The sequence below is a fragment of the Delphinus delphis genome, chromosome 18, assembly GCF_949987515.2.
Source record: "Delphinus delphis chromosome 18, mDelDel1.2, whole genome shotgun sequence".
NCBI classification, from domain to species: domain Eukaryota; kingdom Metazoa; phylum Chordata; class Mammalia; order Artiodactyla; family Delphinidae; genus Delphinus; species Delphinus delphis.
This window is the reverse complement of record NC_082700.1, coordinates 50759755-50780380: the sequence shown is the minus strand read 5'-3', so window position 1 is coordinate 50780380 and position 20626 is coordinate 50759755. Positions and strand designations below refer to the sequence as shown.

General features: G+C 39.9%; 1 protein-coding gene across 2 annotated transcripts in view; it reads right to left on the bottom strand.

Annotated features, from left to right (window-relative positions):
- Positions 1-341: 341 nt before the first annotated feature.
- Positions 342-20626, bottom strand: part of SLAIN1 (SLAIN motif family member 1) — a 60573-nt gene continuing 40288 nt past the window's right edge. For both annotated transcript variants that reach the window (XM_059995662.1, XM_059995663.1), the window contains 4 exons: positions 18276-18617; positions 13771-13926; positions 2648-2930; positions 342-1425 (listed from right to left, as the gene is read on the bottom strand). In XM_059995662.1, the coding sequence (XP_059851645.1) occupies positions 1350-1425; positions 2648-2930; positions 13771-13926; positions 18276-18617 (857 nt within the window). In that variant the 3' untranslated portion in view covers positions 342-1349. The remainder of the gene's footprint in view (positions 1426-2647; positions 2931-13770; positions 13927-18275; positions 18618-20626) is intronic.

The following is a 20626-nucleotide window of genomic DNA, read 5'->3' as shown; positions in this document are numbered from 1 at the left end:
TGGGAAAAGAAATACTTCAAGTTCAACCCCCCAAAAATATTGGAATCTCCACTGACAGTATTCATCCACAAATGGGTTTCTGGGCAAGAGGCTCCTTGGGTTCTAGTGACCATCCTAAGTGGTACCGAAACCCCACTGCAGAACTAAAACCTCACATCTCTTCTCCCAAGCATTTTAGAGAGAGAGAATTGTCTACAAATGTGAACATTCTGCCTACCCGCCTCAGGTATAAATGCTCTGTACGAGAGCATAACAATGACAATACTTTCACAGTCGTGGTGAAACGTAGGCGTGGTATTCGTACTGTTTATGCTGCACATTCATGCGTGACCTGATACTGCTGAAATAGTCTTTATTTCTGAACATTCCAAAACAGCAGTGTACACAGTAACAAATATGAAGTCATATACCATAAGAAAGCATTCATTAGTGCAAATGGATTTTGTAAAAGGTCTATCAAAAAGATTTATTTGCTTTAAAATGCGTTCATTTCCAGAAGCATTATTAATAAAATGTTACAGTTTCATCTTCTGTAAAAGTATTGAAAATCAATTGTAGTACAGTAGCAAACATTGCAGGTATTAAGTGCAATGAGCTTGTGATGCCATTATAAATATGAAACCCACGTATGACAATAAATTAACAATGAAAACAACAAGACCATTTCACTCTGTTGTCTGGCTGTCTCAGTGTTCAATGCTTCAGATTACATTGTGCTCATTCAACATAATTTTATGTCTCTCAAATTGTTATGATGGATTTTTGCTGATATATCCCTAGAGCTAAAAAAATAGTACCTTACCACAAAAATATTTTTATGGCACAAAATTTAAGTTGTTCCACAGTGGTTCACGTAGGTGTAAAAAGAAATAGGCACAAAAAATAAAATTCCTGTAAACTATAAAAAAGTGAATTTCAAAGCATACGTTATAGAACCTGGTTGTAAAGATGCAGTGTATTAAAATACAGAACATGTAATGGGAAGATGTTTAGAACATGTAAGTAAATTGAACAAGTTACTTTAAGAAACTCAGATGGCAAAGAAAGCATTATGGATACATCTCAATTCTCTCAAAAAGGATTCAGGTACATATCAGTTCTACAAAAACTTCCTAGCTCTAAGTGTCACAATACTGCAACCATGGATTTGTGAACGCTGCAGTATCTCAGGCAAATATTTAAGTGCAATAATTAGTCTCTGGTGATTGGTCCATTGAAAAACAATGCAGTAAATATGTTAAAACGCAGAAGGGAAAGAATATCCCGACACCCGCTGTTACCCAGCCAGCTAGGTAACACGACCCTCATTTCCACTTCTTTCCAGCTGTTCAAACGTACATAGAACTGCATCAGTAGCAACCATCTCTCCAGTTTCCATCCCTCAGAGTGCTGAGTGAAGACAGAGGCTTTGGAGGCTGAAGGAAACTATAAAGGAATGAAAAAAGGACACGGCTTGTAAGTAATCCCACGAGTCCCATCACTTACTTTGATCTACTCTCCGCCACTCCAGCAGTGACAACGTGCTGGCACCTTCCCAAGTGTGCCTTGTATTTCTGGGCCTTCAACATGCTCATCTGATGGAAAGCCCAGTTCTCGGCACGTTGCCACGCATGTTGTATGCACAAGCAGATTTGCAACCTAAGTGGAAAATGATCAATACCCTTAGTGTATAAAGAATATTTTAAAATCAGAAACAGATAAACTCAGGAGAAAAATGGCCCAAAAACATAAGTGGTTACTTCATTGAATACAAATTGAAAATTTCTTCATGTTATTCTGTCTTACAAATAATCAAAGATTTGCCTATTATATTGGCTGAGAATTTGAAAAGAATGATAATACCCAATGTTTGCCTAAGTTTGTGGAAACAGACCCTCTCATTGTCTGGCAGTGACAGCCCTTCCAAGAGGTTAGTTTGAAGACATATATCCAAGGATAAATGGACTGTCCACAATGACCTACATATATCAAATTATGTGATTCTATTCAGTCACAACTGCAACACAGCCTGGCATTGAACAAACATGCACCAAAATGATTTCTATCTGGAGAGTAGGATTATTTACTTTTCTGTGTTTGTTTTACAATAGTTTCTGAATTTATTTTTGATCTGAGCACCTATTTATCGGAAAGGAAAAACTATTTATAGCTACCCGATGCATAAAGAAAAAGTACTTGTTCTCACATCCTGCCTCTTCTACTCTGTCCTCAACTCGCTTTTATGGAATTGTTTTTAACCATAAGACACTCCAGGAGATCCAGTTCAAGAAGGGCACGTCACAACCATAAGATCATTGAACAGGTGCCCTGCAAGCAGGCTGGAATGTTGAAAGAAAAAAAAAAAATTCTACCTGGAACATACCAAACTTACACCAACATAAGCTAATAAAGCCCCAGTTAAATATCACTAAGATGCTTTTAAAATCACGACTGTTGGGGGAGGGTGTGTATGTGCATGTGCCTAACGACATTTTTGCCCATTTTGATTACAAATTGATTAAAAAGGTATTAAACGCAGAGGCAGGAGGTCACGAGTCAGGCCAGAAGGCGCAGAGTGACCTCCCAGGGTTAGACAAAGGCAAAGTCAGGATGGTTCCCAGAGCAGTTTCCAAGTGCAGACTGCAGACGAACGAGCAAAGGTTCTTACCTTCTGACAGGCTGTGCAATTTTGCTTCGAGGCAGGTTACTCCCGTTTATTGCCAATGAAGGTCTTGGGAGTGCGCTGCGGCCCACTATCCCAGAAGCTGCAGCTTTGTTGGGGGCAGGGATCCCCGTGTTGGAGTATAACTGTAAGCCGTTGGATAAAGGCATGTTACTGCTGCCTTGAACGGTTGGACTCACGTAGGCTGTGGCTTTAAGAGGCTGCCGGACAGACACTGGGAAATGTCCCACGCTGTGGATTCTGTGTTGAAGCTGCCCCGGTGACGGAACTAGAAGAACAAAGGACGCTCACGTGAGAGAACGCCTACCACTATGTACACGTGTGTTATGTTCAAAGCAGCTGATACTGTTGAAAGGGTTTTACATGTATAGAAATTTATCTACATATATGCATGTAGATAAATGAAACACGAGTTCCAGACTGCATTTAGTATTGGAAAATTCTACTTCGTGACAAGCGTCTCCTTCTCTGTCAATCAGCAGCAACATTTTTGAGTGCCTGACTATATTTAGAAGCCAGCTGGAACAACAACCTTCTTTCCTTTAACAAATTTGAGCATCTCTGAGTTCTCACAGGATTTCTTCCTTGCTTGCTTGCTTGCTTGCTTGCAAGACATTAGGATTTCTTGATGGTTGCACCGGGGATGGTTTCATGAGGATAAAACAAGGGGACAGGGCTTCCCTGGTGGCACAGTGGTTGAGAGTCCGCCTGCCGATGCAGGGGACACGGGTTCGTGCCCCGGTCCGGGAAGATCCCACATGCCGCGGAGCGGTTGTGCCCGTGAGCCATGGCCGATGAGCCTGCGCATCCAGAGCCTGTGCTCCGCAACAGGAGATGCCACAACAGTGAGAGGCCCACGTACCACAAAAAGAAAAAAACAAGGGGACAATTTAATAGCAGTAATTATAGAAGGGTAGACAGGTGGCATTGGTAGGCACAAACAGCTTATTACAGACTTTTTTTTTTTTTTTTTTGCAGTACACGGGCCTCTCACTGTTGTGGCCTCTCCCGTGGCGGAGCACAGGCTCTGGACGCACAGACTCAGCGGCCATGGCTCACGGGCCCAGCCACTCCGCAGCATGTGGGATCTTCCCGGACCGGGGCACGAACCCATGTCCCCTGATCGGCAGGCAGACTCTCAACCGCTGCGCCACCAGGGAAGCCCATACAGACATATTTCTTAAATAATTTTCATCATGACATTTATCTCATAGGGTTGGTGGGAAGACTAAATGAGTTAATCCACATAAAGCCTTACAATGGCTGAGTAACCACTCAGCAAGTACTACCTTGATAACAGCAGCAGAATCTGTGAAATGAAGGGAGCTCTCTGGGTAAGAACCCTTAAGAACTTTATCAATATACTGGCCCATCATTGTGCACTATTTCACATTAAAAAACAATGAACTGTTTGGCAGAAATTTTAAAATTTTATAAATCCTTTTCTCCAAGGAAAAAACTGAATCACAAATTTAACATAAACTTATACATACAACATTACCTGTTGTTTACTAACCACTCTAGCCTCTGCTGCCTAGTACACCTCTGATGCGGTTAACACAAACAGACCCTGTTTTCTAAAACAGTTTAACTGATTTTGAACTTAAGCACAGAATATACAACAGATATCTCTGATAAAAAGTGAGGAGAAAGACAAAAAAGTCTGTTTTTTTTAATATCTCTTGAAAGTATTTCCTTAAATTAGCTTTGTTCAAGTATACATTAGTGAAATCTATATGTAGGAATGCTGATGTATGTGTATGGTAGCCAAAAAATTCGATGAAAAGTGAGGTCTCTAAGATTCTGCTATAGTTCTGTTTCCATCAAGCTTTAGGGACACAGTAAACTTGTGTTGGCTGGCAAATCATCTCTAAGATCCTTTCCAACCAATTCTGCAATTCCTTAATTTAGTAGCATCTAACTGTGAATGTTCCAACATATTGGCTTATCAACTGTAACAAACATACCCCACTACTGCAAGATGTTAATAACAGAGGAAACTGGAGGAGGGGAAGGGGGACATGCGGGGATATATGGGAACTCTGTACTTCTTGCTCAATTTTTTTGTAAACCTCAAACTGCTCAAAAACAAAGTCTTAATTTTTTAAAAAAACTCAACAGGTGAATTCGGCCCAATTTCTTCTGAAACACAATATACATAAAGTACCTAAACGTTAAGCCTAGAGCAGAATGAAATTCTGAAGTGAACACACGCGTGTAACCATATCCACAACAAGACGTGAAACACTGCCAGCACCACAGCAGGCTCTCACATACCCTCTCCCAGGCAGCACTCCCCCAAAGTCACTGTTATTTGCACTTTTATCACCACAGACTAGTTATTCCTATGTTGAACTTCATGGAAATGGAATTATATAGTATGTTCTCTTCTTTGGCTCAATATTATGTTTTTGAGATTCATCCATATTTGCATTGCTATGGGTATTCCATTGAATGAATGTCAAAATCCATTCTTCTGATGATGAAAAGCTTGGTTATTTCTAAGTTTGGGGTTTTATGAACATTCTTGAATATGCGTTGGTGTTCAGATGCATTATGTTATGGGTATATTCCAAATTTATAACTATTAGGATAAATGAAGTTATTAGCAAAACTGCTGAATACAACATCAAAATACACAAATCAACTGTATTTCTAAACACCAGCCAACTAGTAGAAACTAAAATTTGAAAAAGATACTATTTATAAAAAACATTTTAAAGGCCTGTGTCCTTGCCACTGAGCCACAGCCACCCCTGCCGCCACAGAGGACCCTCCTAAACTAGTAGATACAATTCAAGACTGAGTGAAAGATCAAGTGGCAACAAAATCTGAACTTGCCGTGTGGATGAAAGGCTCTTGGTGCTGCAGCCAGGAATCAGTGCTGTGCCTCTGAGGTGGGAGAGCCAACTTCAGGACACTGGTCCACAAGAGACCTCCCAGCTCCACATAATATCAAACAGCGAAATCTCCCAGATATCTCCATCTCAACACCAGCACCCAGCTTCACTCAACGACCAGCAAGCTACAGTGCTGGACACCCTATGCCAAACAACTAGCAAAACAGGAACACAACCCCAGCCATTAACACAGAGACTGCCTAAAATCATAAGTCCACAGACACCCCAAAACACACCACCAGACGTAGACCTGCCCACCAGAGAGACAAGATCCAGCCTAATCCACCAGAACACAGGCACTAGTCCCCTCCACCAGGAAGCCTACACAACCCACTGAACCAACCTTAGCCACTGGGGACAGACACCAAAAACAATGGGAACTATGAACCTGCAGCCTGTGAAAAGGAGACCCCAAACACAGTAAGATAAGCAAAATGAGAAGACAGAGAAACACACAGCAGATGAAGGAGCAATATAAAAACCCACCAGACCTAACAAATGAAGAGGAAACAGGCAGTCTACCTGAAAAAGAATTCAGAATAATGATAGTAAAGATGATCCAAAATCTTGGAAATAGAATAGACAAAATGCAAGAAACATTTAACAAAGACCTAGAAGAACTAAAGATGAAACAAACAACGATGAACACCACAATAAATGAAATGAAAAATTCTCTACATGGGATCAATAGCAGAATAACTGAGACAGAAGAACAGATAAGTGACCTGGAAGATAAAATAGTGGAAATAACTACTGCAGCTCAGAGACCTCTGGGAGAACATTAAACGCACCAACATTCGAATTATAGGGGTTCCAGAAGAAGAAGAGGAAAAGAAAGGGACTGAGAAAATATTTGAAGAGATTATGGTTGAAAACCTCCCTAATATGGGAAAGGAAATAGTTAATCAAGTCCAGGAAGCACAGAGAGTCCCATACAGGATAAATCCAAGGAGAAATACACCAAGACACATATTAATCAAACTGTCAAAAATTAAATACAAAGAAAGCATATTAAAAGCAGCAAGGGAGAAACGACAAATAACACACAAGGAAATCCCCATAAGGTTAACAGCTGATCTTTCAGCAGAAACTCTGCAAGCCAGAAGGGAGTGGCAGGACATATTTAAAGTGATGAAGGAGAAAAACCTGCAACCAAGATTACTCTACCCAGCAAGCATCTCATTCAGATTTGATGGAGAAATTAAAACCTTTACAGACAAGCAAAAGCTGAGAGAGTTCAGCACCACCAAACCAGCTTTACAACAAATGCTAAAGGAACTTCTCTAGGCAAGAAACACAAGAGAAGGAAAAGACCTACAATAACGAACCCAAAACAATTAAGAAAATGGGAATAGGAACATACATATCGATAATTACCTTAACTGTAAATGGACTAAATGCTCCCACCAAAAGACACAGATTGGCTGAATGGATACAAAAACAAGACCCATATATATGCTGTCTACAAGAGACCCACTTCAGACCTAGAGACACATACAGACTGAAAGTAAGGGGATGGAAAAAGATATTCCATGCAAATGGAAACCAAAAGAAAGCTGGAGTAGCAATTCCCATATCAGACAAAATAGACTTTAAAATAAAGACTATTAGAAGAGACAAAGAAGGACACTACATAATGATCAAGGGATTGATCCAAGAAGAAGATATAACAATTGTAAATATTTATGCACCCAACATAGGAGCACCTCAATACCTAAGGCAAATACTAACAGCCATAAAAGGGGAAATCGACAGTAACACATTCATAGTAGGGGACTTAACACCCCACTTTCACCAATGGACAGATCATCCAAAATGAAAATAAATAAGGAAACACAAGCTTTAAATGATACATTAAACAAGATGGACTTAATTGATATTTATAGGACACTCCATCCAAAAACAACAGAATACACATTTTTCTCAAGTGCTCATGGAACATTCTCCAGGATAGATCATATCTTGGGGCACAAATCAAGCCTTGGTATATTTAAGAAAACTGAAATTGTATCAAGTAGCTTTTCCGACCACAACTCTACGAGACTAGATATCAATTACAGGAAAAGATCTGTAAAAAATACAAACACATGGAGGCTAAACAATACACTACTTAATAACGAAGTGATCACTGAAGAGATCAAAGAGGAAATTAAAAAATACCTAGAAACAAATGACAATGGAGACACGATGACCCAAAACCTATGGGATGCAGCAAAAGCAGTTCTAAGAAGGAAGTTTATAGCAATACAAGCTCACCTTAAGGAACAGGAAACATCTCGAATAAACAACCTAACCTTGCACCTAAAGCAATTAGAGAAAGAAGAGCAAAAAATGCCCAAAATTAGCAGAAGGAAAGAAATCATAAAAATCAGATCAGAAATAAATGAGAAAGAAATGAAGGAAACGATAGCAAAGATCAATAAAACTAAAAGCGGGTTCTTTGAGAAGATAAACAAAATAGATAAACCATTAGCCGGACTCATCAAGAAAAAAAGCGAGAAGACTCAAATCAATAGAATTAGAAATGAAAAAGGAGAAGTAACAACTGACACTGCAGAAATACAAAGGATCATGAGAGATTACTACAAGCAACTCTATGCCAATAAAATGGACAACCTGGAAGAAATGGACAAATTCTTAGAAATGCACAACCTGCCAAGACTGAATCAGGAAGAAAGAGAAAATATGAACAGACCAGTCACAAGCACTGAAATTGAAACTGTGATTAAAAATCTTCCAACAATCAAAAGCCCAGGACCAGATGGCTTCACAGGCGAATTCTATCAAACATTTAGAGAAGAGCTAACACCTATCCTTCTCAAACTCTTCCAAAATACAGCAGAGGGAGGAACACTCCCAAATACATTCTACGAGGCCACCAGCACCTTGATACCAAAACCAGACAAGGATGTCACAAAGAAAGAAAACTACAGGCCAATATCACTGATGCACATAGATGCAAAAATCTTCAACAAAATACTAGCAAACAGAATCCAACAGCACATTAAAAGGATCATACACCATGATCAAGTGGGGTTTACTCCAGGAATGCAAGGATTCTTCAATATACGCAAATCTATCAATGTGATAAACCATATTAACAAATTGAAGGAGAAAAACCATATGATCATCTCAATAGATGCAGAGAAAGCTTTTGACAAAATTCAACACCATTTATGATAAAAACCCTGCAGAAAGTAGGCATAGAGGGAACTTTCCTCAACATAATAAAGGCCATATATGACAAACCCACAGCCAACATCATCCTCAATGGTGAAAAACTGAAAGTATTTCCACTAAGATCAGGAACAAGACAAGGTTGCCCACTCTCACCACTCTTATTCAACATAGTTTTAGCCACAGCAATCAGAGAAGAAAAGGAAATAAAAGGAATCCAAATCGGAAAAGAAGAAGTAAAGCTGTCACTGTTTGCAGATGACATGATACTATACATAGAGAATCCTAAAGATGCTACCAGAAAACTACTAGAGCTAATCAATGAATTTGGTAAAGCAGCCAGAAACAAAATTAATGCACAGAAATCTCTGGCATTCCTATACACTAATGATGAAAAATCTGAAAGTGAAATCAAGAAAACACTCCCATTTACCATTGCAACAAAAAGAATAAAATATCTAGGAATAAACCTACCTAAGGAGACAAAAGACCTGTATGCAGAAAATTATAAGACACTGATGAAAGAAATTAAAGATGATACAAATAGATGGAGAGATATACCATGTTCTTGGATTGGAAGAATCAACATTGTGAAAATGACTCTACTACCCAAAGCAATCTACAGATTCAATGCAATCCCTATCAAACTACAACTGGCATTTTTCACAGAACAAAAAATTTCACAATTTGTATGGAAACACAAAAGACCCCGAATAGCCAAAGCAATCTTGAGAACGAAAAATGGAGCTGGGGAGGAATCAGGCTCCCTGACTTCAGACTATATTACAAAGCTACAGTAATCAAGACAGTATGGTAGTGGCACAAACACAGAAATGTAGATCAATGGAACAGGATAGAAAGCCCAGAGATAAACCCACGCACATATGGTCACCTTATCTTTGATAAAGGAGGCAGGAATGTACAGTGGAGAAAGGACAGACCTCTTCAATAAGTGGTGCTGGGAAAACTGGACAGGTACATGTAAAAGTATGAGATTAGATCACTCCCTAACACCATACACAAAAATAAGCTCAAAATGGATTAAAGACCTAAATGTAAGGCCAGAAAGTATCAAACTCTTAGAGGAAAACATAGGCAGAACACTCTATGACAAAATTCACAGCAAGTTCCTTTTTGACCCACCTGCTAGAGAAATGGAAATAAAAACAAAAATAAACAAATGGGGCCTAATGAAACTTCAAAGCTTTTGCACAGCAAAGGAAACCATAAACAAGACCAAAAGACAACCCTCAGAATGGGAGAAAATATTTGCAAATGAAGCAACTGACAAAGGATTAATTTCCAAAACTTACAAGCAGCTCATGCAGCTCAATAAGAAAAAAACAAACAACGCAATCTAAAAATGGGCAGAAGACCTAAATAGACATTTCTCCAAAGAAGATATACAGACTGCCAACAAACACATGAAAGAATGCTCAACTTCATTAATCATTAGAGAAATGCAAATCAAAACTACAATGAGATATCATCTCACACCAGTCAGAATGGCCATCAACAAAAAATCTAGAAACAATAAATGCTGGAGAGGGTGTGGAGAAAAGGCAACCCTCTTTCACTGTTGGTGGGAATGTGAATTGGTACAGCCACTATGGAGAACAGTATGGAGGTTCCTTAAAAAACTACAAATAGAACTTCCATATGACCCAGCAATCCCACTACTGGGCATATACCCTGAGAAAACCATAATTCAAAAAGACTCATGTACCAAAATGTTCACTGCAGCTCTATTTACAGCAGCCCAGAGATGGAAACAACCTAAGTGCCCATCATCGGATGAATGGATAAAGAAGATGTGGCACATATATACAATGGAATATTAGCCATAAAAAGAAACGAAATTGAGCTATTTGTCATGAGGTGGATAGACCTAGAGTCTGTCATACAGAGTGAAGTAAGTCAGAAAGAGAGAGACAAATACTGTATGCTAACACATATATATGGAATTTAAGAAAAAAAATATGTCATGAAGAACCTAGGGGTAAGACAGGAATAAAGACACAGACCTACTAGAGAACGGACCTGAGGATCTGGGGAGGGGGAAGGGTGAGCTGTGACAAAGCGAGAGAGAGGCATGGACATATATACACTACCAAACATAAGGTAGATAGCTAGTGGGAAGCAGCCGCATAGCACAGGGAGATCAGCTTGGTGCTTTGTGACCCCCTAGAGGGGTGGGATAGGGAGGGTGGGAGGGAGGGAGATGCAAGAGGGAAGAGATATGGGAACATATGTATATGTATAATTGATTCACTTTGTTATAAAGCAGAAACTAACACACCATTGTAAAGCAATTATACTCCAATAAAGATGTTAAAAAAATTTTTTTTAAATAAAATACTTAGGAATAAATTATAGATGTATTAACCTCTATATAGAAAGCTATAGAACTTTGACAAGATGATCTAAATAAATGAAAGAATGTTCCATGTTAACGCATTAGAAAACTAATATTTTTAAGATACCAATTCTAAAATTTATCTACAGATCCAATAAAATTTCAAAATCATTTGAAATGAAATTATTCATGAAGATACTCCCATTAATTCTCCTACACACAAGATAGATAACCACCCTTGAGTTTAAAAAAATAACAAAGAGAAACTAGTTAAGATCAATAGACAGAATCCTAATTTTACAAATGAGAAAACAAGAATCAGAAAGGATATGGAGCTTTCCCATGAACTTATGATTAAGAAAAGACCCAGGGACTTCCCTGGTAGCACAGTGGTTAAGAATCCGCCTGCCAATGCAGGGGACACAGGTTCGAGCCCTGGTCCAGGAAGATCCCACATGCCGCAGAGCAGCTAAGCCCGTGTGCTACAACTACTGAGCCTGCACTCTAGAGCCTTCAAGCCACAACTACTGAGCTCGCATGCCACAACTACTGAAGCCCGCGTGCCTAGAGCCCGTGCTCTGCAACGAAAGAAGCCACCACAGTGAGAGGCCCGCGCACTGGAAGGAAGAGTAGCTCCCGCTCACTGCAGCTAGAGAAAGCCCGCGCACGGCAACAAAGACCCAAAGCAGCCAAAAATAAATAAAATAAAATAAATTAAAAACAAAAACACCCAAACTCAAGTATTTGACTGCTAACCCAGTGTCTTCCTTCTATATCAGGCTGCCTCTCCAACTTTCTGTATCCTACCTTTGTTAACTCCAGAAAGTATAATGGCCCAGAACTAGGAATCTTCATGATACACACTTAGAATGTACAAAGATATTCTCTTACAATGCTTAGGAATAAAAGTCAATGAGAGCAGAGTCCTGATATCTGAAACAAGTTCATGACTGACCTCCTCTTACACATGAACATTGTTCTCGGGTTTTTTTGTTTTCTCTCATTATTATGCTTGACTTACAATGGTTTTTCTATTTTCTTCACTTCTCTTGTGTATCAATTGCAATTCTTCTATAAAGAAGAATTTCCCCTCTTCTCCATTTATTTTATTCAATTAAGTATGGACCCACAGTTAAATAACCTATGGGTTATAATCCTTTAATATAAATATTTATTCTGCGGCTCAAACTGTCCCAGATTTGGTCTCTGGGAGTTTCTTCAAGTTGTTTCCTATATCCTTTTGACATGTTCCCGTCATTTCTTAAGCACTTCCGTCAAAACCTGCCATGGTTTGTAGTGTATGTTCTATTCTATTTTGGGTTACGTGCATTTTTCTGGCACTCGAATCGTGCTATTAACCCACACTGAATTAGAGTTCACAAAAACTCCTAATCATTACCCTATTTGCTACCATCACAACTGTATTTTCCCTTCTATGCTTATACTATTGACTTTTGTACTGAAGTGTAGAATTTTTATCTCAGTTAAATTTCATCATGATATATTTGGCCAATTGTCCTAACCTCCTGACATAAAATTAGTAGTCTTCTCAGTTTCTCACCATTAGTTCACAGGTTGTCTTCTCTGTCTTTAAACAAGCCATTAATTCAAATATTAACAGATCAAGCCCTAAGATACAGCCCTATGGCATTCATTTATACATTCGTTCAAACATTTACTGAGAGTTCAATGTACCCGGCAGCATGCCAGGTGCTGGGGACAGAAAATCAGATGCACTATGGTCCAAGCCCAGAGGGAGCCAGTAGGCTAGTATGGAAGACGACATAATGACAGTAAAGTGTAACACTTTACTGAATGACAGAGGTAGGCACCAAAAATCTAACCCATTCTAGACATGTGTTGGAGGTACACAGGGTAGTCTGTTAGGGCCACCAGGGAGTCTTCTGGGTGCAGACTTAAGACATCTGGTTGATGGCGCTTGGCCACACACTGAACACACTTCAGGCCTCCCGGGTTTGGGCATATCAATACTGGGACTGTGACCTTGGATCTGCCACCCAGGGGTCAGCCTCAGACTTAACCCCAACTACCCCTACAGACTGCATGAGTAGGAGGTGGGGGGGCGCCCTGGAGCCAGCACATCCCCACACAAAGCGAACACACACACACACACACACACACACACGATTTTACTTTCACCGTGCTGCTCATCACTGGGTAAACTGTACAGAGGATGAATGACACACTGTGGGGCAAACTGAAATGAAGTAGATGAATCCTACTTTAGACACACTAAAATAGAACTTCATTTGCCAGGGGAAAGCTCTGGACTGGTGAAAAATAAGACCAAAGTAACAGCTAGACAGAGTAAGTGTGCTTTCCTCAAAGTAAATAGATCAAGTACACAGCTAAAAAGAGGCAGATCTGCAAAGAAAACATTTTTGTATGATGAGTAAACAAATCAATCACCATTTAGTGCTTCTACTGCTATCCCTGGGTATAAAGGATTGCATATAATTTACTAATTATTAATTGGTGACATAGGCACCAGTGAAAATACCACTCAATTATCATGGTGAAAGACAAAAAAAAGTGTCACAAGGAGAAAAGTTTCCTGTAGTGTTCTTAAGAGAAAGAAAGAAATGAAATAGTAAGATTTTCCTAATGGTGTTACAACTAATTAAAATTACATATAAAAATACTGTCATACTTACTACAAGACTGTATTCTTGAAATTCCATTTGCAGCTCCATGCAAGCTTGAGTCAAAACTCTGACTATTCCGCACGGTGACTGGAGAACTACCATTGCTACTAACAGCGGTTGTACTTGGCATCCGAGCTAGATTAGGCATACTTCTTCGGAGCTTATCTAGAAAGGAATTTTACTAAGTTAAAAATCACAACTTTTATGCCAATTAAAACACTAGCTTTCAAAATTAAATACAAATAGAAATTATATTTTGTTCAATGACAAACAGAAATTATCACGTGTGTTATGAACTCTAGCAAGCTAATTAATTACCCCCAGTAGAGACAAACACACTCCATGTCTCCAGAAAGGTTCCACCAAAGAGACTGCTAAAGTAAAGCACTTGTTCTATAAAAAGAGGGAGGAGTTAGGTAATCAATTAGCTGTTTGTTTCTATACAATAAGTGGATAAAACTGAATCGAAGTGAGGATAGAAAATAATCTTACAGTTTAAAAGGAAAAAAAAAAGCTAGGAATTGTTACATGTTAATAATAATAAAAAAACCTAGAAGTGTCAAACCAGCAATTACTGAATCTTTTGCTAGCATATCAAAAGAGGAAGAAATTCTTAAAATTCTAACTTGAGATGTTTTGACATATCCACTCATCACATCAACATGACCACATTAACTTCTGGAAAGTTTTAAGGGGCATGAGTACACCACCAAACCTTTGGAGACTTGAACAAATGCTTCCCTTTCTTTTTCCTTGCTGAGAACATCTTCCGCCACTAAGGGGCAGCAGAGAGTCAGTCACGCACAGACCTCAGTGCTGCTGAGATTTGAATTCAGCCACAAGAGGGCAACTCTACAATGTAGACAGTTTTCTCTTTAATACACACCCCGCCAAAACTAAAGTACACATATCAGGTCACTCAAGCTCAGAAAACACAGGATACATCTGAATATTCAGTAAAAACCCATTCAATTACAAAACCAGATTCATTTTTCTCCCCTTCACACACAGCTCCTTCTGCATCACTTAGATCCCTTGATCCCTACTCATCAAGTCACCTAATCCAAAAAGCGGCGGAATCTTCCAAGTCTCACCTCCCTTCTTCACCCTCAACTCCCAAGTCCTCTCAATTCTGCCTCATAAATATTTAACAAATCTCCCACTACCACCTAGTTTAGACCTCATTATTTGTCATCCACATTTTCACAAAATTTTCCTCTTAACTGGTCTCTGTACACCCTGTCTTGTTCCTCCCCATCTTCCATACAGCCAGTGACTTCTAGCCAGCCACTTGCTAAAAACCCTCCAGTCACTGTCCCTCCCCTTCCTCTGAAAGCCCAAGCTCCTGGACTGAGACAAGATCCTTCTAAGATACAGGCTCTGCAGCCATCTCTAGACTCATCTCCTGCTGCCCTCGCCACACAGCCTACTTGCCAACCACAGTGGAGAACGGAATTTCCAAATACTTCACACTCTCTTGTACCCGTGAGCGTGCTGGTCCTTTCACTTGGACACCCTTCCCCACTTTGTGGAAGGAATGAATGAATGAACGAGTATTTCCTGTGTATATATACTATACTGTGTGTTAGACAAGGGAGTTCCCGACTCTCAGTGGGGTTATAGTCTAGACCATTGTTTCTCTATCTTTTCTTCTGCTATCAATCTTTAGGAATCCTTTAAGGAATAAAGGCAGCAGCCAGCTACCCACCAAACATCTAAATCTAGCCTTGCAGTAAGTACAGGGTTCAGGGGAGGTCCCCAGGCTAACACTGATTACACCATGCCACTGATAACCCCTGCCATAGCCTAAAAATCACAGTTAGCAAATGTTCTGCAAGCTTTAAGCACTTATCATACCTGGCAAATTATTCAAATACAGTAGCCCTACCCTGCCCCACCTTATGGGCAGGGGATACGTTCCAAGACCCTCAGCGGGTGCCTGTAGCCACTCATAGTACAGAACCTTATATATACGATGTTCTTCCTATACAGGTGCTGACAGGCAGGAAGCACACACAGCGTGGATACACAGGACAAAGGGATGATTCACGTCCCAGGTGGGACAGAGCAGGAAGGCACAAGATTTCCTCATACTACTCACGACAATGCACAGTTTAAAACTTACGAATTGTTTATTTCTGTAATTTTCCATTTAACATTTTCAGACTGCAGTTGGCCATGGGTAACTGAAGTCACAGGTAAGAGTGGACTGCTAGGGGCTTCCCTGGTGGCGCAGTGGTTGAGAGTCCGCCTGCCGATGCAGGGGACACGGGTTCGTGCCCCGGTCCGGGAAGATCCCACATGCCGCGGAGCGGCTGGACTGGTGAGCCGTGGCCGCTGAGCCTGTGCGTCCGGAGCCTGTGCTCCGCAATGGGAGAGGCTGCAACAGTGGGAGGCCCGCGTACCACCAAAAAATACCAAGAACTTTCAAGAGCCATCCCTTTGGAAACCAGGCAATGTAGGAGCTATGGAAGTAGGAAATATTAACACGCACTTCTATTTATAATTATTTTCTTTTATCCATATTATTTTAATAATTTAGAAAAATATTTGAGAGATTGGTTTCAAAGTTACGCCTCTCATTCCACAAATTTTGTTCAAATAATCCTCTGGTAACAAATGAAGGCTCAGATATCTGAGCCACATTAATAAAAGTTTAAAAAAACAGTGGGGCTGGGGAGACCACCTTTACTTTTTCAGCACTTTGAACTTTTCCAGCGTTTTTATTCCAGGCAATGGAATGGTCATTATTTCATTTATTCCTTATGACAAACTTAGGTTAAAGGATTACATGTTACATAAAGGAGAGTGTACCGGATGATCTGATGTCCAATTATACCTAAGTTTTCTAAGAAAGGGATGTTATTTGTTTACATTTTGTAGCCAAATAAGTGAGAGCTCAGAGGCATGAGAAGCCTGGGAAAGGTGTAAGTGGTAGGCCAGGAGGGAAACTCAGCTCGTACTGGCCTTCAGAGCCTGTGTACTCAGCCATTAAATTGATTAGTCAGAAGTCCAATCCAGAGAACTGCTGTTGTATTCCATTTTCCTTTACGTGTGCAGACCAGACCTTTTAGAGAAATAAAACTACCACAGTCAGACACCAGGCTGAGAAATATTTCCACTCTCCTAACAGGAACCATCATAACACAGATTTAGGGACACCTAACCCTTTTCATAATGGTGTTGAATATAAGTTAACACCACTTTTCTAAGGTAGGACAATGATCCCATTGACAGCTAATCAAGATGCAGAGGGAGCATCTGCTTGACAGGCAGGATGTGATGCTCTAAGACACTTGACAAAAAAAGCCTTTGCAGAAACAACTCTGTGCCCTCTCCCGCAGTTTTAATGATGCTGTAATTTTCGTTAAGCACATAAAATATTGTCTTCGATATTATGGGCTTTAATAAATTACTCACTAGTGGCAGTCACTTTACCTGCCACTGTTTTCTGTTAAATTTGAAATCTGAAGGTATTAAAAAAGAGAGACTATAAAACCTTAAATATTTTCAAATGGTCTCTCAATTAGCATGAATAATACAAGTGCAGAGGAAGAAAAAGTAAACACTAAGTACATGATAGCAGGTGATGACTAGTATGATTTGTATTTGGCCTTGCAATATTTTTAAATAATTTGTTGGATCATTTCTGGGCCCAGGTTTGAGAAATGCTGCTGTATAATAATTAACAGCTATAACTCTATAAATATCGTTGGTTTCTCCACACTCTACAGGATTTGTGTGTGAGGGTCAGACTGATCATCAGTGCAAAAACATACCAGGCTTAGAATATCACATGATTATTCTCCCTATAGTTCTTGTAAGTCAAGATCTATAACTCCTGGGAGTGGGGAAGGAAGATAAATGATGAAGAGGGAAATAGAAAAAATTACAAAAAAAGAACGACACATATTCCAACCCACCGTGCTGCCATCAGGACAAATCAACTTGCCGTTACCACGCCAAACATCAGCTTCCATAGCCCCACTGCTGCACAGATCTTAATTCTAGATGTCAGGACACCAGAGGGAAAGACGCATCCCAAACTTCCCCTAAATCTCGATGTGCACAGCAGCATCCTCTCCAAGCACCACGGTCCACACTTCCCATCCATCACTGTGGGCTAGGAGCAGGCCGTCAGAGATGGGGGGTTTTAAGAAAGATGAGAGAAGATGCGGCTCCGTGCCTCCGACTCCATGGAACTAGGAACTCCTCGACTTCCACAGCCCTGCTCTCCTACAGCTTTACCAGCCACAACACGAAGATACTCCCCCATTTCTGACTCAGTCTGGTACCTCACAACGGTTTTCCTGAAGCTATAAATCTGGGACACATAATCAGAAGCTGGTCAATTATAGATTTAAATGTACACCAACCAAACTGATAAGGTCTTAAGGATGTACTTAATAAGTCTTGGAAACATTTACCAGTTATTTATATTGACCTTGAAACCATTTCTTGACCACGTATGAAAGATCCAAGCACATCGAACACCAACGGCGCGTACAACTTACCTCCGTTGGTCCTATTTGGTTGCTGATCTGGAGTTTGGGCTTGAGGTGAATAATACTGTTGCTGCTGGTAATTATTCGAAGGAAAATACTGGGACCCGGGGCTCCTCCTACACTCCCGAATGCTGGAGAAAGTCTGTGAATGGGGGATTCCTCTTTGGAAAGGTGAGCATCTTGGAAGACGAGGCTGAGGTGGTGGCAGGTGATCAAATTCCTCCTCGTCCTCCAGGCTGAATCGATCGTATTCTTGATCACTGCATGTCCCTTTTTTTCCTGAATTCAGTGACACACTGGAACTAGGTCTCGACACAGATGCTGAAGTAGAAGCATAATCTTGCCTGAGACCTACGGAACAACAGGGACTGGTATTTTATCTTACGAGGCATTTCAATCTGGCTTAATTATTAAGTTCCAATTCATCAAATATTTGAGGAAAATTTGTGTCAAGCAAGTGATTCAAGTGGAGACCCACTATCTTGTTCTTGGTTTATTAAATCCCAAGAAAACAGACAAGTTTACCTACCAAACAGACAGCTAATACTGGACTATTCTGTTCTGGAAAAAGATTGCCCCAATTCCAGTGAAGATGAAATATACCGCTACAGTTCATCTATCAGTATCTGTCGATTTCCCCGAGCCATTCCTTCTGGAATCTGGAGAGATACTTAGGAAGGCTACTTAGGAGACACTATTCATCATCATCTGGAAGTTTCTCGTTATCTCGTTGCCAACCCACACCTTTTTTTTTTTTTTTTTTTTTTTTTTTGCGGTACGCAGGCCTCTTCACCGTTGTGGCCTCTCCCATTGCGGAGCACAGGCTCCGGACGCGCAGGCTCAGAGGCCATGGCTCACGGGCACAGCCGCTCCGCGGCATGTGGGATCCTCCCGGACCGGAGCACGAACCCGTGTCCCCTGCATCAGCAGGCAGACTCTCAACCACTGTGCCACCAGGGAAGCCCAACTCACAACTTTTTTTTAAAGTAGTCTATGCCTGACTGACTACTTAACTTCCGAGACTGACATCCAATCTTTCAGCCATACGTTTTTTTAGAAAGAGTTACTGTTACTGTACTGTTACTTAATAACAACATAAAATAATCGTTTTTCCTCTCAAAATGTATCTTATTAAATCTTGCATAAGCATTACAATCTTTCTCATAGTAGCCTTGCCCAATTCTGAAAGCAGGAAATTGTTATGCTTAAATGATACTTGGCTGTTTCTACTTATGTTGGCCTCAGAAGATAATTCCAAAATAAGCTTAGCCCAGGTCTGTGATCTACATCTTCTTTTGCCTTTTGATACCAATAATAACCTTGAAGTAGTTCACTCTCAGATTAACTGTTGTAACCTTATTGCAGAACCAATAACTCAATGTTATTGGAAATAACATTTCCAATTATCTCTCCTGCAATAATTATGTATCTTGAAAAGTACAATTTTTATGGAAGTATAGTTGACTTAAAATGTTTTGTTAATTTCTGCTGTACAGCAGTTATTCAGTTATACATATATATATATACACATAATTTTTTATATTCTTTTCCATTATGGTTTGTCTCAGGATACTAAATATAGTTCCCTGTGCTATACAGTAGAACCTTGTTGTTTAACCATTCTATATATAATAATTTGCATCTGAGAATGCATTAATGCATGTTTAATTGAATTTTTATTAAGATAAGTACACACTCACATGCAGTTCTGGGAATAATAGAGATCTTTTGTGTACTCTGTCCAGTTTCCCTTGATGGTATCATTTTGCAAAATCATAGAATAATAGGACAACTATGATATCGCCACTTATATAAACCCATCTGATTTAGATTCTCCAGTATTACTTTTATATGTGTACATGTGTTAGTATTAAATTCTATACAATTTTATCACCTGTAGGATCATATAGCTATCACCACAGTCAAAAACAGAGCAGCTCCCTAAATCCCTCATGTTGCGCTTTTATAACCACATCTACCTCCCTCCTGAGAGCCCACGCCATATCCCCAAGCCCCGGCAACCACTAATCTGTCCTCCATTTCTAAAATGTTGTCATTCCAAAATGTTATATAAATGGAATTATACAGTATGAAATCTCCTGAGATCATCTTTTTCACTCAGCATAATTCCCTGGAGATTCATCCAAGGTGGTAATGTCTATCAAAATTTATTCTTTTTTCTTGCTGAGTAGTACTCCACAGTATGGAGGTACCCCCAGCTTAATTAACCACTCACCTACTGAAGGACATCTGAGCTCATTCTGGTTTTTGGCTATTATTATAAATAAAGTGCTATGAACATTCATATACAGGTTTCTGTGTTTCTGAACACAAGTTTCCATTGCCCTGGGATAAATGCC